This window comes from Phodopus roborovskii, unplaced genomic scaffold (genome assembly GCF_943737965.1).
Source record: "Phodopus roborovskii unplaced genomic scaffold, PHOROB, whole genome shotgun sequence".
NCBI lineage: Eukaryota > Metazoa > Chordata > Mammalia > Rodentia > Cricetidae > Phodopus > Phodopus roborovskii.
Window position 1 is genome coordinate 954928 of NW_026126588.1, and position 23491 is coordinate 978418.

General features: G+C 47.3%; 1 protein-coding gene across 1 annotated transcript; it reads right to left on the minus strand.

Annotated features, from left to right (window-relative positions):
- Positions 1-11678: 11678 nt before the first annotated feature.
- Positions 11679-23140, minus strand: LOC127236649 (uncharacterized). The gene is made up of 6 exons (XM_051204390.1): positions 22260-23140; positions 21685-22014; positions 19520-19589; positions 17605-17726; positions 14665-14723; positions 11679-13172 (listed from the first exon to the last, which is right to left on the minus strand). Exons 1-6 carry the CDS (start codon positions 22621-22623, stop codon positions 12948-12950), a joined length of 1170 nt encoding a protein of 389 aa, XP_051060347.1. The 5' UTR covers positions 22624-23140; the 3' UTR covers positions 11679-12947.
- Between the last annotated feature and the right edge of the window lie 351 nt (positions 23141-23491).

Sequence of the window (23491 nt, forward strand, 5' to 3'; positions counted from 1 at the left end):
TTGGGCAACCTGCCCTGTGTTGATTGGTCAAGTGGTTGTCATGGCCTATAGGCCCTCCCAGGGCAGTTGCTATGCTCTGCAAGTCACTGTAACTCCACTTTTACCATAAAGCACCTTAAAGCGGGACCAGAGCCCGCCAACTAACTTCTGATTGGCTCCTTGCCACGTGGAGGCTATCTGACCTCCTAGTGACTAGGGCAGCTCCTGCAAAGTCAGAAGGCTGGGAATGAAGCTCATGTGCTGAGTCAGGGGCCTTTGTCCTGCTGGGTCTTTTCTGCAGTCTGTCATGGCTGCTAAAGCAGGGGGCTGGGTGAAGGTCTGGTCCCTTCAGACCGAGAGAATCGATGCCATGAGGTTGTTATCTGATCTCACTCTATCTGCATGCATACTGTGTCAAGTGTGGACCCCATAATAATGAATTAATTCATACAAGAGAAAACCAGAGCTAAGATGCAGTTGCCGGTCCCCTCCCCTCACATCATGGCACAAAAGCCACAGAATAGTGAGGCCTGTGCTCTTGCCAACAGTACACTCTGTGAAGCTACTACCGCTTTAAGTAGTCTTCGTATTCTTGGGGCTTATTGCACTTCGAGAATGCAGGCAGATTGCTATGCAAAGCCGGTACCTGTTACACGTATGTTATTTCCCTGCCGCCGGTCCCACCGCCATGCCAGCCCCAAATAACACACTCTGTATTTGATATAACGCTGTTGGCCAGTTACTTGTTTTTTATCGGCTAGCTCTGTCTTAATTACTAACCCATTTTTATTAATCTAAGTACTTCCATGTGGTCTTATCTTACGGGTGAGAGGGGGCCAGCGGTTCCCAGCCATGTCTGCCTGCCTCCTCTTCCTCCCGTCCTTCCTCCTTTGTTCCTAACTCTTGCCCCTGCGTATTGTCTCCCTCTCCTCCCCACCCCGCCCTCTGTGCGTGTGTGTGTCTGTGTGTCTGCCTGTCTGTCTCTCTTATGAGGAGCTTTTGTGACACTATGATACAATAAAAGGTAAATTTATCTCTACATCAGGTTCTTGAGTCCAAATCCCTAATATCCCGTTGGAAATGGATTCCTAGGAAAGTACTTTGTCATTTGGGGTTTCCACTCTGGATTCCTGCCTCGTCTCCTACAGTATTTGTAGTATTTGAATGGGGAGCAGCTGACAGGAACTCTTAAACTTCCTAAGTGGGTAGGAGCCTCTCGGCTGGCTCTGAGGTAGCATCAAGATTGGGGCTGGTCACTAGGGGAACCGGCCACTGGCTAAGGGATAATTTCAACTCTTATTGCAAGGATGAGGACAGGGTCTGAAGATCTAGTAGTCCCCACAGCAATGATGTCATTGATCGTGTTGATGATGAAGCCTCTGTGAGGAGACAGAGTTCAGAGAGCTTCCCAACTGCGGGATGGACGTGTGGAGGTGCCCGGAGTTGGCATACTGGGAAGGCGTGGATGCCCTGCCACGGAGCTCTGCCGCCTAAAGGTTCCTTCTGCCCTGATGGAGGAATGATGCCTTCGTGAGAGAGTTATCAGTGAATGCCTGCTTTACTGAAAGTAAAAAAGCAGATTTCTCCAAGGGCCAGTTCTCACCACCAGCTCCAGTGAACCACCACACGGTGGCGCTCTTTCCCCATGACGCCATGTCACTACCAGACCTAGTGGACTGCCCGCACGGTGGCGCTGAATCCCCATGACGCCCTGTCTGTGCAGGGTCACAACCCTTACAGTGGCAAGAGATACTGCCTGAGCCAAGGCCATCCTGACCTCGTTTAACCCCCAAAACCCTTCTAAAGCTATTTTTAAGGCTTTTGAACTATCCACCCTGAAATTATCATTTGATTCTGAATTCAAGTAGAAAAATCAAAAATCGCCCTTAAATTGGATGCTAAAAACTGAGACTAGAAGACTTTTAAGGGGAGATTTTAAAACAGCAACGTAGTAAACTAAAATCTAAAGACCCATCTGTAGAAATTGTGAGTCAATTTGTAAAAGCACTTAAGAAGTAGCCAACACACATGGCACACATGGGCGTTATCAGTAGTTACAGTAAACACTGCTCTTTGATTTTGTTTTTGCTTAAGTCAGCCTCTTGACATAGCCCAGGCTATTCTAAAACTCAGGAGATCCCCTTGCCTGCTGCTGCCTCCGAATACAGGTTACCAGCATGGGCCGCCACTCTCAGCTTGGTTAATATGTCTGAGGAGCCAGAATATCAGATATGCAATCACAGTAGCGATCCCAGACCACCTGCCATGCTTATGTGGGGCACAGTTTTCAAAAGGAAGGGATGGAGATATAGACAGAGATATATTTATGTATCCATATCTGTGTATTTTAAAAGCCTATAAAGACCATACTTAATAACTGTGTAAAAATACACTTTGAAAATCACTCTAAAAAAGCAAACCACGGTCCTGAATTCTACCACTTGAAACAGCGGCACTGATTAAGCATATGTGTTGTGTAGAATTGAGTGTAAGGCCTTGTCCCAAAACATGTGTAAGGCCACCAGGAAAGAAGACACACTGACCAGACCCAGAGATGGCTTCCTGAAGAGCTACTATTTTAAGAAGCAACTCTCGAAAGAGAGGATAGATTCACTCAGTTTCCTCCTAAGAAAGCAGCTAGCCCACATCTTCTAACTCCCTGGCAGCCAGACTGGCCATAGGCCACGTCCTACAAGAAATGAAGTTTGCCAGCTCCAGGCCTGGCCCATAGCACTGCTGGTACAACCCCTCATGTTCCCCTCTCTTCCCGTTTGCTGCCAGATGGAGAGGACTCTACAAGGCTCTGGGGTTCTGAAGACGACAGACATACTTAAGGGCAGGAACTTGGGTGCCTGAATGGCTGTGTAGAGCACAGCCTGTGGTAGTTTGGTGTAATTGGCCCCTATAATCTCCTTGGCACTATCAGGAGGTGTGGCCTTGTTAGAGGAAGTGTGTCGTCATGGGAGTGGGCTTTGAGGTTTCCTATGATCAGGATACAGCACAGTGAGTGTGTCCCTTAACTTCCTGTTGCCTGCAAGATGAAGGAATCTCATCTGTTTCTCCGGTATCATGTGTGGCTACACACTGCCATGCTCCCCACCATGATAATGGATGGAACCTCTGAACTGTAAGCTGTCACCTCAATGAAATGATTTCCTTATAAGAGTTGCTGTGGCCAGGGTGTCTCTTCACAACTAAAACAGAGCACCCCCATTAACTGACACTATGGCTGGAGTGAGAGGTGAACTGTGTCATGACCCTCTGTGACTCACTGCTGCTGCTGCTGCTGCTGCTCTGTCCCTGGAAGCTTCTGCCCTCTTTGAGTTCTCTTTTATTAACTCAACAAAAGGTTCACAATTTGCCTGTGGCCACCAAGCCATCCTCACATTGACCTCTCTTTGAAGTTCTACACATCCCCAGCTCCTTCAGACTCAGTTTCCTCCCCCCAGACTAACCACCAGACTTGTCCTCATCAGAGGCTGCATACCTGTGTTGGTTAGTTTTGTCAACTTGAGACAAGCTAGCATCATCTTAGGAAGCTTCATTGGGAAGATTGGCCTGTAGGCAATTCTGTGGACATTTTCTTGATCAATGATTAATGGGGGAGGGCACAGCTCACCAAGGGTGGTGCCATCCCTTGATGGGAGATGTCATTATGTATATATGTTTCTCATACTGGTTAATGAATAAAGCACAGTTGGCCAATAGGAAAGGAAGATAGGAGGGACTAGGAGACAAGGAGGAAAGAGGAAGTAGTAAGGAGGAGTCAAGATGGAGAGATTGGAGAGAACAGACCCGCCATTCCTCCGCTCTCGGTAAGACCACATGGAAATAATAGATTAACAGAAATGGGTTAATAATTAAGACAGAGCTAGCCTATAAGAAACTAGTACCTGGCCAACAGCATTTTATCAAATACAGAGTTTCGGTGTGTTAATTGGGGCTGGCGCGGCGGCGGGACAAGACCAGTGGCGGGAGGAAAAAACCTTACTTCTTACAACCCCTGGGAGGAGGTCTCCTGGGGTATATATAAAATCCACGGGAGCAAGCCGGTCAGCAGCACTCTGCCATGGTCTCTGCTTCAGTTCCTGCTCCAGGTTCCTGCCTTGAGTTCCTTCTCTGACATCCTTCAATGATGAGTTACTATGGGAAAATGTAAGCCAAATAATCGCTCTTCCCAAAATTGCTTCTGGCCACAATAATCGAAAGCACAAGTCCTCCTCCTCAGCATCCACATCCCAAAGGAACTGCCATCACTCCTCTTCTGTCTCTTTAACCTCCCGTTTCATACTTCCCCGAGCCCCTGTTATCCCTGTGGCTTTACCTCTGTCCTCCAGCTGCACGGGGAACAGGATCAACCCCTACCCGAGCCCAGCTCCCGGGGCTGAATAAGAGTAAAAACCATTACCCAAATTTTTTGGTCAAATCAAGCAAGCTTTGTTTTCTGTCAGACAGGGCTATCTCCCTAAAGTGGGGTTTGAGAAAATAGCATTGAACATAGGAAAAAGTGGGACTTACACAATCAAAAATAAATTACTTTGTAAAACATCTTATCAGGGTGGAGGTCAGGGCATAGGGTGTGGAACACACAACTTCCAGAAAATGGGCCAAAGCCTGGTCAAATCCAAGTTTTACAGAAAACAGGAATGAACTTACTTTGATCCTGTAACAAGATGGCTTTAAATCCTAAAATGGAGTCAGACTGCTCCATCATCCCCTCCAGACTGCTCTATTATCCCTCCAGACTGCTCCATCATCCCCTCCAGACTGCTCCATCATCCCCTCCTTATCTTATGTGTCCCTTTCAAATCCTTGGCAGGGAATGATCATTTGTATTTGTTGTATGGACTAATAATGCCAGCAGAGGACTAGTATCTTAGCATTTTCTATTTGTCAAGAGACAAAATTTTATCGTGGGTAGACTCTCTCTAATTATATCTGATTGGTTAGCATAGAAATAATAGAGAAAGTCAAGTGCCTTATCATACTTCAGAACTGTTTTAGCTAAGGAATCTACCTTTTGGTAGGTCTTAATCTATTTGGTTTTAACAGGTACCTTTCCTGGTATGCCAACAGGATACTCTTTGTGCACGTGGGCACAGACACACACACATTTTGTCCCTCTGGATCTAACATTCCAGCCTTTATTGAGGATAAGGGTTGATATTGAAATTTAGACTTTGTTATCAGGCTCCAGAGAGGCTGGGATATTGCCAAAGGCCAGGACAGGATTAGAAGCATCTAGTTATGGGACCTAGCTGAAGAGATCAGAAGCAATCACGTTGGCTGGACTGGCCCACATTAGCTTTCAGTGAGTCCAGGGCTGGCCAGTTTTGTAGGACTGCCTGGGGTGCATGGCATGTATCACCTTTGGAACACTTTGTACTCCACAGCTGCTTTCTGGATGGTGTGTCAGTTGAGTGGACATCTGCAGAGACAGATATTAAAGTGAAGGAACTGAACGGGAAACCTTACCTTTGGAGATTTCCCTTCAGGCATAAGTAATAGGCAGGAAAGCTACTCCTGACATGACAGGAGTACTTATCTGCAGTCTGTTTGCCCTGTGACAAGTGGATTCAAGTTTCAACTCCTTGGAGTTTATGTGAATCTTTAAGCTTAACAAAAAGGATGAAAGTTTTTTTTTTAATAACTTTAAATTAGAAACAATCTTATTTTACATATCAATCCTAGTTGCCTCTCCCTCCCATCCATCCTCCCATGCTCCCCACCAACCCCTCCCTCCCATCCCCCATTTGTGAGGCCTTCCATGAGGGATCATCAAAATCTGTCAAGTTATTTGGGGTAGGGCCTAGCCCTGCCCCATGTCCCTAGGCTAAGGGAGTATCTCTCCATGGGAAATGGGCTCCCAAAGTCTGTTCTGGCACTAGGGATACAAAGGATGAAAGTTTCATCTACATTAGCAATACCATTGTTTGCAAATCAGTACTGAAATCTACATTGTAGAAAAAGCAGGTACCAGGTGTCTCTGAATCATAGCAAAAGCATCGACTTTGGGTAAAAAGCAAAAGGCACAAACATTCTTTTTTTTTTTCTATCTAGTAGGCAGGATATAGATTAGACAGATGTTTTTTAGCACAATGAGATGTAACTTCAAGTCTATATTTAGAAGACAGCTACAGGAAATTTAAAATCTTGAGCTTGTGACTGATGGTAGTAGTCAGTGTTTTTCCAGCTTACTAGAAATGATCAATGCTAAAACTGAACTTTTGAAATCTTAGTGTAGTAATAGTATAGAATAACTTGTGTTTATATATCTCAACTCAGTTTTTAGATATTTATAATTTATTTGTTTTTGTATCCTCACACTTTTGTAACTTATATTACTTTAGAATATTTTCTTAGACCCTCCGAACTGTTTTTATCTAGTCATTTGCCATGAGACATAGGCGGCTGATTACTAAGAGCAGTCATTGCAAAGCAAGTTCCTTTAAATAAAGGAATAGTAAAAGTTACATTTGAAATTCGTTTGTCCTTCAGTACGAAGCTAGGCAAACCTGCCTGCGAGGTTGCCTTTCTTATAGCTCTAGAAAGCAAGGCCTGCTTCCCATTTATGAAATGCATTTGTTGTTAAATGATAAAGTTTCCGCTATCTATCCATCATCACCATCAGAGATCTGAGAAGAATAAACTATAACAGGAAGTATAATCCAAATGGCCTCTCTATCAGTTAAAACAATGTCTATGTTTCAAGGCCAGACAGAGAGTCTCTGAGAAGCCGTCTTTGCTCTGCTGCTTCCTATGGGACCAACATTTCAAGCCTCCATTCCCCTCAGTTTCTTTTATTTTTGTCCTTTATCATCATCTCCCTGCTGGTTTGCCTTGGAGCCCCTTTTAACCATGTTTTCCCTAGACTCTGTTTAGGAGCCTGCTTCTGTGAGGACCTTTTAAGGTTTCCAACGGTTCTTCGGGTGATAAAAATCACATGGTTGTTTGTAGATAGCTAGGCTACCTAGAAATCACTTGCTGTAACATCCTGGCCATGCCAGACAATGAAAGTCCTCTTTTTTATGTGTGTGTAAAAATAACAGAGAGGAAGCAACCCTCGGGGCAGAGGGAGGCGCTTGCTAGACGCAGTGACAGATGCTCTCGGCTTCCCCAGAAAGAAAATGCCTTAAGTTCTTGTGCTGATAGCTGTGGCCCCAACTCCAGCTTTTTCATCATTTATCTGCAGTAATGTAGATTTTTGCCATCTTCATCTGTCCAAAACCGTGGCCAGATCCCATCTCATGACATTAAGGCTCAGCCACTTCTAAGCTATATTCCAATCAGAAGACCCAACGAGGGATGTTGGTCCCTATGAGTGACTATCAAGTTGGCATCAAAATTTGTCTTGACTTTTTTTTTTTTTGGCTTAGTCCTCTAAAGTGTAAACAAGAATTGTGAGAATTAATAGAAGGATTTTGCATATATCAAATGACAACATCTCTGGCTTGATAAATGCAGACTCAATGAATTTTGGGACATTTAGGGATAAACATTTTGGTTTAATACATGGCATTTGAGATAACATTGACATTGAGAAAATTTGTTACTTAGTATCTTTTTAAGAGCAAATAGTTATTGACCAAAGTAAACAAAACCTCATTTTTGTTACCTTGACTGAGGAATATGTATTTGTTATAGTCTTTTAGTGTTGTTTCCCAATTTTTTCCAAATAAGAGTTAAGTCTAAATCATATATACAGTATGTTGTAGTAAATTAAAATTGCTCATATATAGATTTTTAATTCTCAGCCCTTTTTGTTACAAGTGCTTAGTTAGCCTTTTGTTATAAGTTTTAAGTAACCTTTTGTTATAGACTGTAAATTTTTAACCACACTCAATAATTTTACAAATATCGAGGTACATAAAGTTCACATAATAGTTTTGTAAATCTTGAGACCAAGTTTATATTTTAGCAAAAGTCTTAGAAAGTCACAAAGTCTTTATTTACTTATTTATCTTATTTATTTTGGCTTTTGTTTTTTGGTTTGCCCATTTTTTTTACATTATAAAATGTGGTGGCTCAACTATCATAGGACTAACAGGAAACTTTTAAGAGAAGGAGGAGCCATAACCAACACCAGAGTAAGCTTTTCAATAAAGCAATACAGCATAAAACAATATTTCAGTATTATTCATATCTAAAGACATTCGAATCCCTGCTAAATTGAATTCAGTGACTAGAGGGAGGGACCAGAGCAATCTGGGAACAGGATATGCAGCCATAGGAAGTGGTCAAAGTGCTAGGCTAGTCGGTAAACACACACACACACACTCACACACACACACTCACACACGCACACACTCACACACATTCACATGCACACACTCATGCACTCTCACACATGCACACTCACACAATACTCACACATGCACACTCACACAACACACACACTCACACACTCACACACACACTAACACACTAACACACACTCACACACACACACACACACACACACAGACACAGAGGCCAGCCTCCTACACCTTGGGTCTCAGGAGTTTTTTTCCCTGCCCTTGAGTGCCCCCGCCCCCCCAGCCCAGTGACAGCCTGCCTGCTGTGGTGTTTCTTGGAGCAAGTCATCCTAACTAGCACCTAATGCAGACCAAGGGCAAACAAAGTAGGTACATGGGCACCCAAGTTATTGGACAGCTGAGGCCTGGTAGGCCCCTGCAGCAGCTGCAGATTAGAAGAGACAGGCACAGAAAAAAAAAATAATCAGTAAACGTAGAACACAGAGTGTTCACATAGCCAAAAGACACTGGTAAAAACAAAACATGCAGTAGCCACCTTCATTCCTATATTTAACTTGGCTTGCCGGAATTCCATCTCCATCACTAGCATCCCAGAACCAGGCAGCAAAGTGACTTTTCTCTGGTGTCCCAAGGCAGCAGGCAAACAAAACACAGGGGACCATGAATCAGGCCAAAAAAAAAAAAAAAAAAAAAAAAAAAGCGCAACATGCTTGCTAGTGTCCTGGACTAGCGCAGTGCATCCTCGGGTACCTCTCTGCCCCCTAGATGGGACTCCAGAGACCACAAAAGGAGACACCTCCTATGACTTGCTTGTGGAGGCCTCCTCAAACAAGTGCCCGCTGGCTTCTTGGGAGTGCAGCAGTTTGCTCCAGCAATCGGCTGGGAGAGATGAAGGGAGGAGAGAAGAGAGAAAGGGGAAGGGAAGGAAGGGAAGGGAATGGGAAGGGATAGCAAGCAGGCAGAGGAGAGGCAAGGACAGAGGACAGGGAGAAAGTGTGCAACATTTATGCGCATCTCCATGGACCTGGTAAAAATACAGCATGTGTGTGTAAATACATAGCATGTATGTGTAAATATATTATAGTGTGCATAAATGTGTATCGTGTATGTAAATATTTATCATATGGGTGTAAATATATACACGGGTTCTGAGAATTGAATCGAGGGCCTTTAACATAACAGGCAAGTGCCTTGTCATGGGGCCACATCCGAAGGCTCTGGGCAGCCTGGTGGACACCAGTGTTTCTGGCTGACACGTCTGTTTTTCTGGTTGCTGTTGCTGGTAAATTAACCGTGTGGTATTCCTCAAATGCTCACTTACGCCTGCTGCGCAGGCATACTCTTCCTCCATTGCAGTTGCAATGATTTGGCCTTTGTTTTGATGAAAAGAAATACGATGAGGAGGGACACACATGTGCCTGCCACAGCACACACGCAGAGGAAGGCCTGTGGGAGTCAGCCGCTCCTTCCACGCAGCAGCCGGTACCTTATCTACTGAAGCATCTTGCCTGGCCCCATGGCACGTGTGTGGAGTTAGACCACCATTTTATGGAGTCAGCTCTCTGCATGCATCTTTGCATAGGTTCTGGGATAAACTCACGTGGCCAGGCTCCCGCACTAAATCATCTCGACCTCCTTTTTTGTGAATTTGAAAGGCGTGTCGTTAATTTGGGCTAGTGATCTTTCCCAGCTGTGTGCACTGTGGATCCTGCTTTGTCTATAGTTCATCCTGTAGCTGAGTTTCTGGAATCTTCTTTGGTACTCATGTTTTCAATGTTAATAAAGTCAAACGTATGACTTCTGGTTTGTGCCTTTGATGATTTGTAAGGAATCTTTTCCACTCTGAAAGAATAGAAATTCTTTTACTATTATTTTTGACAGATTCTCGCTATGTAGCCCTGGCTGTCCCAGCATGCTATGTAAACCAGGCTGGCCTTGAACTCACAGAGATCCGCCTGCCTCTGCCTCCTGAGTGTGGGGATTAAGGTATGCGCCACTCTGCTCCTATAAATGCTTATAACTTTTGTCTAAAGGCTTTATTGTTCAGCTCTTCACATTGAGCTCCTGCTCCATCTGGAATGTATTTTTGTGTAAGACATAAGGTAGGAATCTAATTTTAATTTCCCCCATATGGGTAGATGACAGCTCTGTCAGCCTTCCCCAGACTGGGAATGTTTGCTCCCTCAAACCCCACTCCTCCCACACCTAAGAGCCACAGTCTGTTTCTCTCTTTCAGCCCAGTTGCCTCAGCCGGTTTTCCATTCCAAATACAGCGGTAAACATTGACAGCTTTGTGGTGAGTCTTGGCTCCTGGCAGGGTACGACCACTCCTTCTTGCCATAGCCTGTTCCACGAATCCATCTTTAGCTATGTTTTTGTTATTGCTGTTGTTTTGAGGCAAGGTCTGGCGGACAGGGTTGTTAACCAGGCCGGCCTTGAACTCACAGAGATCCACCTTCCTCTGCCTCCGAGTGCTGGGATTGAAGGTGTGTGCCACACGCCTAACCTCTGGAGGTCTCTGGGGTTTGATTTTACTTTGTTGCTACTGCTGTGGCTGTCTCTGGGGAGGTGACTTTAAAGGAGCCCTCAGGAGGAAAGGGAGAGGTTGAAGATGCAATCTGCACCTGAGGCTTCCTGAGCAAGGGGGGGGGGGGAGTGAAGGCTGACCCTCAGGGCCTGCTCATGGAGGCCTCTTGGGGCTCAAAAGATCAAGAAACATCTCTGCTCTGGGATAGTTGTCACCAAAGAGACCAGCCTCTGCCAGGCCTGTGGGGGAATATCTGGTTTAGGCTGACGAAAGTGGGAAGACCCACCCCGAAAGCAATATAAAGTCTGAACATTTCAAAGCATGGTTTAAAAAAAATGAAGAGGAGACTGTTAATTGCAAAACTGCAACACAGAGAGCCACCCCCACCCCCGACCCCCACCCCCCCACCTCCCCACCCCCCACTGCCAGAACATCAGAACATCCCCACCATTGTGGAATGTGTCCTTGGCTGTGAGTCCAGCTTACCCTTTGCTCATTTATAACAGGAAATGAAACCAAGACACTGCTTTTCTCCCCAAACACCCCTGGTATAGGGTGCTGGCTTGCTGTGGATGCCCAAGGTAAGGAGAGATGAGTCCACCATCCCAAGGGCACAGCCCTGGAATGGCCCCCAGGCCTTCAGTGTAACAGATGAAGAGCAGGAAGGAGCTCAAGTTGTCCTCTCTGGAGCCACTGGCAAATTAGGAATCGCTCACCTAGACCTCTCAGCAGAGTAAGTGGCTCCCATCTTGTCTCCTGCATCTTAAGGCTTAGGTCACTTAGGTCCTGCTCCCCTGTCCTAACCTGGTCCCTAGTGCATCCCTCCAACTAAGCCATGATTGTCCTTGTTTATCCACATCTCCCCCAATACATACACAAAGTGATCATTGAAGAAACAGGGACCAGAAACACAATGGTAAAAACTCTAAGATCTGCAACCTACCATTTATTACCTGTGGGACCCAGTCTACGTCCATCTGTAAAAGGCAGGAATGGGCACCAATAGGGATATTTGCGCTCTTCATCCACATAGAAGCATGGGGCACTTTGTAAGTGTTCCCAAATACATCCTAGACTCAATCTCTCTCCTCAAGCTTGAGTGCAGAGCCTGGCCCAGTGAAAACATCGTAGTCAGCTCTAGGAGTTCCAGTCTGAGAAAGCCCTTTTGGTTCTAACAGCTCATGAGAGCCCAACCCTCAGGATGAGTCGTAGACATGCTCAAGGGACATTCAGTAAAAGGGGACTCTTAGGGGGCCATGTAGACTGAAATCCAGACCAAGAGCAAAGGCCCTGTTAGGAGTCACGGAGGACCAGAGGTCAGGTGAGACCATAGGCAAAGAGCAACGACTCCAAGGCGAGACACAGCGGGCCTCCCGTCAGGGATAGTAGTCACCCAGTCTTTCCCAGTCAAATCTGTGTTGCACGAGGAGGACATGAGCAGGCAGGGTGGGGATGGGTCCCCAGGAGCAGGGCCATACTCACGGCATCCAACTCCTGCCCTGACCCTGCCTCCCTTGGTCTGAGTGCCTGCCTCACAGTGGTGAGGGGCCTGGGCTGAGGGGATGGCATCTTCAGTGCGAGGGTCCTGGAAGGTGGGTGTGGCATAGATGGTGCAGTTAGACACAGTCAGCAGAGAGGATGGCCGTCCCTCTCGAAGGCAGAGCACCCGGATGTGCTCTCACAGAGACTGGTGCCTGGCTATGCTAAGAAAGCTCCTGGTTCCGCCATGGTTGGAAATGTCTCAGAAGACAGGCCACTGATGGGCGCTGCCCACATCTTAGTGTTCTTCCTGTCAGGGTTACCAGAGTTCCCAGAGCAGGATGGTTTTAGAAATAGGAGCCAGGCTGGTGTGGGGAGGAGCTAAGGGTTGGGCAGAGATCCCAGTTGACTTAGAGTCCCTGGGGGAACTTACACAATCTGCCTGGGTTTCAAGGGCCACCGAGGAAGGAAGGGGTGGTCACCAAAGGAAGGGAGGCCAGAGTCATTGAGAGAAACTGGCCCAGGTCTCTATCCATGTAGACTGTCCTAGTGGCATTGATCCTAGGCCTCCAGAGGGGAGAGACCAGGGTCCCCAGGCCCTCTCCATTGTACTTTTGGTCATCTTCCTTGAGGAAAGCATGGCCCTAACAGTCTGGACCATCTATGCTGTAGGAAGTTGCTCCTCTGCTAGGACATAGCCTCAGCCCTCAGTTCTCGGGATCCATCTCCAGGGCAGCTGCCTTGGAAGACTGGAGTCTGCTTCTAGAGATGCTAGCATATTCCACAGACAGAAGGGGGTCAGGCGACGGTTTCAGGTAGGGCTGGGTGTTGCTAGAGATGGGGTTCCGAGGGCTCACGTGGTTGAGGTGGATGAGGGAAGCGTAGCAGATGGTCTCGGCATCCTCACTGGAGAGGATTTGCTGATTGAAGCCCTGAGAATTGAAGAAAGCAGATGAGTGTTGACAGGATAGCAGTTGGGATGGCCGGGACAGGGCAGAGGCAGAACACATAGCCCGGTGGTGACGCATGCTTAATTCCAGCACTCGGAAGACAGAGACAGGCATGAGTTCGAGACCAGCCTGGTCTACAAGAGCTAGTTCTAGGAACTAGCCACAGAGAAACCCTTGGTCTTGAACAACCAAACTGGAAACAAAACAAACAAAACAAAAAAGCAGATGCAGAACACAGGCTGGAGAGATGGATGGCTCAGTGGTTGAGGACACTGGCTGCTTTTCCAGAGGGTCTGGACAGCTCACACCTGTCTGTAACTCCAGTCCCAGGGGATCTGATTCCCTTTTCTAACCACCTCAGGCACTGCATACACATGGTGCATATACAGGTAGGCAAAACATTCACAGTCATAAAGATAAGTAAACCTTTTCTTTACGAAGATACGGGCTGTGACAATTGGCATGCAGAGCCTCTGGGAAGGGATGGCTGGGAGAGTTGCCTTTCCCACCACTGAGCTGAGAAGCACTGGTGTCCCCATCTATCCGCCCCACCCCCACCCCACCCGGAGGCTACTTTTCACTGCAGTCTGGCTTCACTCCAAATCCATGAAAGCAAAGCCCCTGGGGTAGGAGACTAAGAAGCCATTAATTTGCATATTTCAGTGTTTGGGATGGAACACAGGGTCTTGCATGTGCACAGCAAAAACTATCACTGAGCTGCAGTCCCCAGGCCTAGTGTTTCTGAGACTGAAACTCATTACGTTGCCCAGGCTGGCTTAAAATTGGCACATCCTACCTCAGTCTCATAAATGCTGAGGTTACCGGCCTACACTACCATACCCTTCAAGAAACTGTTGGTTAAACAAGTTCTCCAAGTGAATCTTATTCATATTCAAGCCAGAATAGGGTTGAGTTAGAAGGAAATTGTTAGAGACGTGTTTCACGGAATCAGTTCTAGCATTATACAGAGGACCGGGTTAGGTCACTTTGGAGCCTTCTAATTCTGTGCATCTTTAGTACCAGGGGTCAGGTGAGACAGAGCTACCCAAACTACCCAGTCCTCAAGAGGACTCAGGGAACATGGCTCATCATGTTTTCCTACACTGGCTGCACCAATGGCGGTTAGTCTGTAGGCTGGCTGGGGATCTAAGGTACAGGAAAGGCAGTCTCCCATAGAGATGATGGCCAAGATGTGGTTCTACCCCCCTCCCCTTTCTCTGTCTCTGTTTCTGTTTGTCCATCTGTCTGTCTCTGTATCTCTGTCTCTGTCTCTCCCTCTCTCTAGTTTGAGTTTGGAACACAAGGAGGACATGAGCGGTCATGAGTGTATGCCAGCACTTAGACAAAATAGAAACTGAATGTAAACCGAAGTCCACAATGGTACATGCACAGCAGAAAGCACAGCTCACAAGGATGGATCTACAGCGGAAAGCTAAGCTTCCCTGGGTCCCAGAGGGGAGCTGTCCCTACTTACAGTGGTTTCCTCCTTCTGACATGGAACATCTTCGTAGATATGGTGACATTTGTTCTCAACTGTGAGGAAACCAGAAAGTTAGTGGTGGGACTTCCTGTGTACCACCTCACCCACTTCCCAATGCAAAACCAGGCTGGGACCCTGATGGAGGAGCGGCCAGGGCTTGGCCAAAGGATGGATTCTGCCTACAGAGCTTCCAAGCACTCAGCACCAAGTGGTGTTCAGGGTTCTAGGAAGCCTGATGACCGGACTGCCTGTGTCTGCTCTGCATAAACCCAGCCAATGTCATGGTCAGCTTCAGGTGGCTCACTGTCAGTCCATATCTAAACATCAGGTTTAAGTGCAGTCTGTCCACCAGTGGGGTTGCCTGTAGTAAGGCGGTGGCTTCCTGGTTTCTTGTGTGCAAAGCCCTTGGTGTGTAGCATTTCCTACAAATGCACCCTCTCTCCCTCACCCCTGTGTGCACACTCACACATACCCCTAAAGAAAAACTCCGTGAGACCACATGTGCAGAGTCTGGGTATTCTTCTGTCCCTATGTTGTTTTCTAAACATGTCACAGCAACCCACTAAACTGATTGCATTACATTTGGAAAATAAGCTTATAGAATTTTGAAATCCTCTCTTCCCTGAGGATTTTTTTAAGAGCTTGAATATTCACAAGCTCCAGGAGCACGCTAATCCACTTGAACATTTTAACCTTGTTGTCCCCAGAAATATCTGGAAGACACATGGAGAATAAGTACATAGGACACAGAGGACAAAGCAAAGCAGCAAAGGACACAGAAGTCACCGGAAGGCTACAGAGATCATATAGGATTAGTGCTAAAAGCTCAGAACTTCAAGGATTAAAAAGTCCTTTAAGAGCCCGAAGGAAGCCAGGTGTTGGTGGTACACACCTTTAATCCTAGCACTCAGGAGGCAATTGCAGGTGAATCTCTGTGAGTTCAAGACCAGCCTGGTCCACAGAGCTAGTGCCAGGACAGGCTCCAAAATAATACAGAGAAACCCTGTCTTAAGAAACCAAACCAAACAAATAAACAAAAAGAGCCTGGAGGAAGCTGGGTGGTAGTGTCACATGCCTTTAATTTTAACACTCACGAAGCAGAGGTAGGCAGATCTCTGCATTCGAGGCCAGCCTGGTCTACACAGTGAGTTCTAGGACAGTCAGGACTACACAGAGAAAACTTGATTCAAGAAACAAAACAAAAAAAAGTTAAGGAAAACAATTTTTCCCTTTGTACCACACTCACTTTGGGGTGTGTGTGTGTGTGTGTGTTTGTAAGTGTGTGTGTGGGTTGCATATTCATGGACATGTGTGTACATGTGAGCACATGTGTATAGAAGTCAGAAGAAAACCTTGAGTGTTGTTCGCCGGGAACTGTCCACGTTGTTCTTTGGAGACAGTCTCTCATTGGGATCTGGGGTGTGTTGATTCCCCAAAGCTGGTGGGGTAGCTGGTGAGCCTGTCTCCACCTCTCCAACACTATGATTGCAAGTGGGTGCTCTGATTTCTATATAGGTGTTGGATATCAACTTCATGTCTTCATGTTTACACTTTACCAACTGAGCTATACCCCCGTACCATCCCCATTCTTACTGGAGGGGCTAAGGGCACTTCTCAGTGGTGGAGCATGTGTTTAGCATGCCCGGGGCCTCAGTTCTGTCCTTAGTCACACAAAGGGGAAAAATCATTGTGTATACTTTAAAATGTATGTGTGTATGTATATATATATATATTATACACATTACATACTACATGGTGTTGAATATAGATAACAAAATGGTTAATAATGTAGAACAATAAATATGTCTGTCCTCTCAAATTACTAACTGGTCTGGTTTTATTCCTGTTACTGTGTCCAAAACCCTGACACAGAAAAGGACAATTACAGTCCATCATTTCGGGAAGCTGAGGCAAGAACTCAAGCAGCTCGACATACTACACCCACGACCAAGAAAGAGCAAAAAGAATAACACATCCTGCTTGCTTGCTCTCAGCTCAATTTTTCCTCCTCTACTGTTCACATCCCCCTGACTAGGGAATGGTTCTGCCTGTGTGGACTAGGTTTACCACATGAACTAACAATCATGATAGCCCCTCCTTCTATAGACATGCTCCCAGACTAACCTGACATACAGAATTCTTTGTTAAGATTCTCTTCCCAGGTAATTCTAGATGTGTCAAGTTGACAGTTAAAACACATTCATGCCCTTCCTATGGCAAGAACAGTTATAAGCCGCTCAGTGAAAACTGGCTATGATGTACTATTCTTACTCATAGCCCTCAAGCTGTACATTAAATCCTTTGACTCATTCATTCTACATAGTTGCTACTTTATATTTTTTGACCCACATACATCTCTGCACTTCCTTATACTGAGAAAAACAAAATTTAAAAATGATAGCAGCATGCACTTCAATACCATTAACCAGAAAATTGAAAACAGTAGGTCCTGGAGAGATGGCTCCATAGTTAAGAGCATTGGCTGCTCTTCAAGATAACCCTGGTTCCGTTCCCAGCACCCACACCGTGGAGGACAACTCTCTGTGGCTCTAGTTCCAGGAGGTCTGATGGGCACCAGGCTCACATGTGGTGTCTAGAAATACATGCAAGCAAAGCGTCCATACACATGAAATAAAATAATAAAAAAATTAAGATTGAGAAAAACATATGATCCAAAATGCTAGCAAATAGGAGGGGGAGTTGGGGTGCCTTAGGTAAGCCAACACAAAGGCTGAGTGGAACTGGTCCCCCCCCGGTCCTCCCACCCCCCACAGTCCCCCCACCCCCACCCTGGTCCCCCCACCCCACCCTGGTCCCCCCCCACCTCACATGGGGCCACCAGGCCTGCCACCTTGTGAAGGAGAAGGGAGCCACTTGGATACCTTACCTTTTAGGTCAGTTTCCTTGACAAGAAAACAAGCAACATGGGCTCACCTTTCTGGGCTTTTCCTCGAGTATTCCTGAGGTACAGGACCACAAGGACAAGTCCGAGCAGTAGCAGGATGGTCACTGCCACACCAGCAATGGTGACCTTCCACATCCAGTTCTCTGGGGGACTTTGGAACAAAGAGACTCAGGGTGAGGAGAGCCAGAGTCCAGAATGCTGCCTATGACTCCCACAGGTCCTTCTGCAACCCAGCCTCTTCTGGGGAGACTGCTCAGCTGGGCAGGGGGCAACTTTAATGTTCGGTGGCTGGACCTGCCTTACCAGGTCCTGCAGTCTCCATAACAGGACAATGCAACAAGCCATTGTCCCTTTCCTTTTCCGTCTCCTGCCCCTAACTTCCTTTTAGGGCCCTGAACTTGCCAGTTGCAGCCTCCTTCCTTCAGGGACCTTTGTCCCATCCTTCAGCTTTACCTCAGCCCTTCTCTGTGAGATGCAGTCAGCTCCCAGGAGAATTAGGGAACCTGACAAGCAGCTGTGCCAGCTAAGTGCATCCCAACATGTCCCACTTTGGGTCCAAAGAAGGACCCGAAGGCAGACATGAACACACCTATCGCAGCCTCTAGGGAAGGGACCCGAGTGACAAGGTCATAGGCAAATAGATGTCCAGGGATGTCTCACACCAGCAGTTCTCTGGTTTAATCTTTGGAAAGGAGTGGCCTACAAGACCCTGGGATCCACTGTCTTCAGGATGCTGAGTTCAGAAAGAAGTAGATGGCAGAGGCCAAGGGCCTGGGGCCTGGGGCCTGGAAACCCATCAGCAGACGTGGAAACATTCCAGACCATGAGATCGGGAACTGTAGGCCTTGCCTTTCTCCAGACTCAACACAGTTCCCTTACTACAACCCTGCTCATATTGAAGGCCGAGAGAGGGCTGGAAGGAGGGCGGAGGTACAGATACAAGCAGTCCCACAACAGATACACAAGGGTGAGAGAGTGTGCAAGCCCCCCCTCCAGTGGACACCCCAGTCCATCCTCACTGCATCAGGAGCTGGTGGCACTGAATGGGGAACAGCCACATCCTTCAAGGACATCTAGTAATGCCTGACGACACACACCTGTGTGTAGCCATGCACGGTCAAGGACACTGTTAAACATCTTAAAAGGCACAGAACAGCCTCCCGTAACAAAGATTTACCCAGATTCGAATATCAAGAGCCTGGGCTGGTGGCACAGGCCCATCACACAGGAGGATGAGGCGGGAGGACCAAAGGCTCAGAGTTACCTTGTGTAATAGAGTGAATTAAAGACCAGCTTAAGTTATTAAATGAAACTGCAATCCCAAAATAGAAGGTATATAATGCTGAGGGCACAGCATGGTCAAGAAAATGTGAGGTCTCAGGTTTGGTCTTCATCATAAAAAAGGGATAGGTGATAGCTAGCTAGATAGATAGATAGACAGACAGACAGATAGATGAAAGATGGGTAGGAGATGATATATATACATACATATATATATATATGTATGTATGTATGTATGTATGTATTAGACATATTGGTAGCTAGATATAAATAGATGATAGATAACGGGTATAATAATACATAGATATAGATAAATAAATGATAGATTGAAAATAGATGTAGGCAAATTGTATAGTAATAGATGATGGATAGATAGGTAGATAGTAATATACATGATGGATGATTGGTATATAGATATAAATAAATGATAAATAGAAAATAAAAGAAAGGAAGGAAGACAGAGAGAAGAAGATAAAAAGTCAAATACAGGAATATTACTGTGATCTCACTTTGCAGAAGGGAAAACTGAGGCCTATATAAAATGACCAGAAGTGATCGTCTGACTCTACCCATCCCGTGAAAGCTGGGCATCTATCAGAGTGACAGTTGGGACACTGTATCCAGGAGAGTGGGGAGAAACACAAGACTAAGAGCCCACTGTACCTGTCAATGACAGGGCTGGTGGCAGAGGCCAGGGCTGTCGTCTTCCAGGAAGTCGTGCGTGGGGTTGGAGCTGTAAGAGACCTAATGAGCACAGCATCTGTCTTTTCACGCCCCAGCACCCCAGTCTCCAGCCCCGGAAGAGGAGGGACCCACTCAAGGGAGGGTGGTGCCCTGCTGTGAATGGGGCCACAGAGCATGTGAGTGTAAGCGGAGCCTCACGTCCCAGGGCCTCTCCTGCTTCCTGTGTTCTCGCATCCTAAATTAATATTACTTCTCATTAGTGTCTGTGGGGGTGACGTGTGCACCTGAGTGCAGTGCCCATGGAGACCAGAGGTATCCGGTATCCGGTCCTCTGGAGCTCGAGTCGCAGGCTGTGGTGAACCATCTGAAGAAGGGGCTGGGAACTGAACTCAGGTCCTCTGTAAGAGCAGCAAGCACTCTAACCACTGAGCCATCTGTCCAGCCTCCAGTGTTCTTTTTAAAATGTGTGTTTATATGCATGTATGTGCATGTTTGTGTGTATGCAGGTGCATCTGTGTGCACGTGTATATGTGCATATGTTTGGGTGCATGAGTATATATGCATGTGCATGTGTTCATGTGTATGTATGTATGTGTGCATGTGCATGTATATGTATGCATTGTATATGTATGCGTATGTGTGCATGTGTGTTACATGTGTGTGCATGTGTATGTATCCATGTTTATATGCATATATACATGTGTATGTATATGTGTGCATGTTTATATGCATGTATACATGTTTGTGTGTACGTGTGCATGTTTATATGTATGTGCACATGTGTATGTGTGCATGTTCATATGTATGTGTACGTGTGTGCATGTAAATGTGTGCATGTGAGGCTAAAAGGCAATTTTAGATGTCTTTACTCAGGTGTAATTCATTTCATTTTTATTTTATTTAACTTTTGAGACTGGGTTTCTCACTGATGAGGACCTTGTCAGTGAGCCCCAAGGACCCTCCCCAGTGCTGGGTTTGCAAGCATGTGCTTCCATGCCCAGCTTTTTCCTTAATGTGCGCTTGCAAATGGAACTCGCACATTGTCTCGGGTAAGTTTTCCATATTGATGATTTTTAAAAACTGTGTCAGAAGCACCCTATGAGACAAAGAGTCTGTTGTGGCACACAGTTCAGTAAGTACATCACAAGGAAGTCAAGGCAACAGGGACCGGAAGCAGCCACGCCACAGTCAGCGAGCAGCAGCCATGTGCTTGGGTCACCTTCCCTTTTATACGGAGTACAGGACCCCAAGCTTAGGTCATGGTGCCGCCCACTTTAGAATGGGTCTTCCTACCTCACAGGTGTGGCCAGAGGCTTGTCTCCATGGTGATTCTAGGTTCTGCACACTGACAACTAAAACCATCACACATGGCAAGAACTTAACTGGTTGAGCCATCTCCCGAGGCCTGCGCCCACTATGTCTGAACATATAAAGGTCAAACCTAATGCCTCCCTTACATGGAGTGTGCCTAGGCCAAAGCTTTCCTGAAAATAACCTCCAGTCACGCATTGGACGGAAGGGCAGGACATTCTGTGCAACAGGGGAGAGCTGGGAGGAGCCATGCACACTGTGAACATGAGAACATGACAGACTAATCCAGAAATCCCTCTGCCACTGCAGGCTTCAGCATGAGATACACATGAGACTCAAGTCAGCAGCAGCAGCCTCTGAGCCACCTTCCCAGACCTCAGGGCTTTCCAGGCAGCAAGGGCAGATCCGGAACAAGGACCCACATGTCCAAGCTTTCCCCACTAAGTCTCCCATGAGACTCTCTGTCTAGCTCTCTCTCATGTGATGGAGCCCACCACCCCTGGAGAGAAGGTTCCTGATGGGATTACAGGCATAGGATGTTCAGGATAGTGACAGCTGGGGGAAGTGATAAGGACCTTCAATAATCAGATTTCTGTTAGCAGCAGCATTAGGAATAACCAGTAAGAGTGGCCCAGAAGCCTGGAGTCTAGGGCTGACTCTGCCCTGAGAACCATCTGGTGGCCTTGGTGGCGGTGGGGCGGTGGGGGGGGGAAGGACTTTCTACCCTGTACCACAGCTTCCAGCTACTAGAGGAAGCAGTTCCTAGAATCCTCTCCAACCCTGGAGCCTGTGACTCCAGACGGCTGAGAGCCACATAGAAGGGGGACGCTCACCTTTGGACACCACTAGGCTGAAGCTTCTGAGAATCCTGAACATTCTGCGGCTTTCAAGGATCCCACAGTGATAGGAACCCGAGTCTGTCGTCCTCAACGCAGTCATGATGACAGTGAAGGAGTTAGAGTCAGGATTGTCCCAGATGAAGGATCGTCCTCCCTGAGCATCTCTGCCTGCAGGACTCGACACTAAGATGTTACAAGTATCTGCTGGTGTTTTCACACACCAGATTTTCTCCTTTAAGCGTTGGCTGGGATCATACCAGCATTTCACGGAAAGCCTCGTTCCCTCCACTCTTTGAAGAGATTCTGTGCCCTGTGCCCAGGAGCCTGAGGACAGACAGACCCTCCAGGTCAGAGAGCCCCCAGCCAAAGCAAGGCTAGGAGGTGGGTCCCCTTCTCAGGGAGTGACCCTCTTTCTGTCTATGTTGGGATGAGATTAGAGCCAGCCGCTGGCCTCAACACCCCATGTGCTCTGCCCTCCCAAGCCCAGCGCCCCATTGGTGCACACCTCCCAACCCTTCCCTACCTTCTCCCGGTTCCTTCCCTCCATCACCCTCGTCCCCCGTCCTCACCTGAGGCCAGGAGCACCAGCAGGATGGGGGATAGCAGGCATGAGGCCTCCCAGGCCATAGGTCCTCTTCTTGAGCTGGGGAGAGGAGCAGGGAAGGGGGCAGGGATGCCGTGAGGAGGAGACCAGGGCAGGGCAGGACCCAGGCAGCCACCACAGCCAGTGTGGGACGAACTGCTCAGGGAGCAGAGACCGCCGTGGACAAGAGAGAAGGTGAGCAAGGCCTGCGTGGCCCCGTGGATCCTCCAGCCACAGGCTTTGTGTCTGGGCTCCTGAACTGAACCAGATAAAGGCTCACGGAGGAGCTGCAGTCTCCTGCCTCGTAAGACCGGGGTGAGGAAAGCTGAGAAATCCCAGGAGGAAACCATAGTGAAGTAAGAGTCTGCTCATTTCTCCTCAGCACCACCCGCATGTCCCCCACTTCCTCTTTAGCCTCAAGTTTCTGTTCTGCACCCAAGTCTGGCTCCCACTCACAGCAGGTGACAGAACCAGAGGCCCTCTGGAGACCTGGCTAGGGCTCTAAGGCCACCTTGCCCTCAGGGGTCAGAACCTTGCTGACTGGCTCACCCGGGGACCAGAAAGCTCCATGTGAACTGGCGGGGCTGAGAAGAAGGGATGGGCACTCCTGCTGAGGGGTGGGAGAGCACAAAGCTGGGTAGGAAGGAAGAGGGCTCAGGAGGAGGGAAGAGAGGAGGCAGCCCCAGGCCCCCTGTTACCCCATATACCCAGCTTCCCAACGTGCCACACTCACTGCTGAGCATCATTCGAAAGACCGTGCTCATCATTCCAGTTAACTGTCACAGGACAGCAAGGTGGCTCAGCAGGAGAGGACACTTGCCACCAGGACTGACAGCCTGAGTTTGAGCTCCCAAAAGTTGTCCTGACTTGCACACACATGAGAGATTTAAAGTAAATAAATACAACTGATATTGCATGAGCTACCAAAAGCAAAACAACCAACAACGATAATAATAGCAAACAAACAAAAAACCAAGAAACAAAACACAAAAACACCTGTAGCTACAGGCTATTGAGAGATGAGCACGAGGCAGGGCGGGCCATGAGTCTAATGCTAGCGCTTGGGAGGTGGGGGCGGGAGGGTGTGAGGTCAAGTTTGTCCCTGGCTGCTCAGCAAGTTCAGCCAGGACTACATGAGACCCCGTGTCAAATAAACACATAAACAAAAGGAATTTACAAACCGTAGGATGTAAATGGGGAAGCCCCTTTAAATGACGA

Coding starts and splice junctions, on each gene's coding strand:
- LOC127236649 (XM_051204390.1), bottom strand. CDS start 22,623: ATGGTTTCCTCCTGGGATTTCTCAGCTTTCCTCACCCCGGTCTTACGA. Junction 22,015..22,259: donor GCTGGTGCTCCTGGCCTCAG/GTGAGGACGGGG, acceptor GTCTGTCCTCAG/GCTCCTGGGCACAGGGCACA. Junction 13,173..14,664: donor GTCAGAAGGAGGAAACCACT/GTAAGTAGGGAC, acceptor TTCAATTCTCAG/GGCTTCAATCAGCAAATCCT.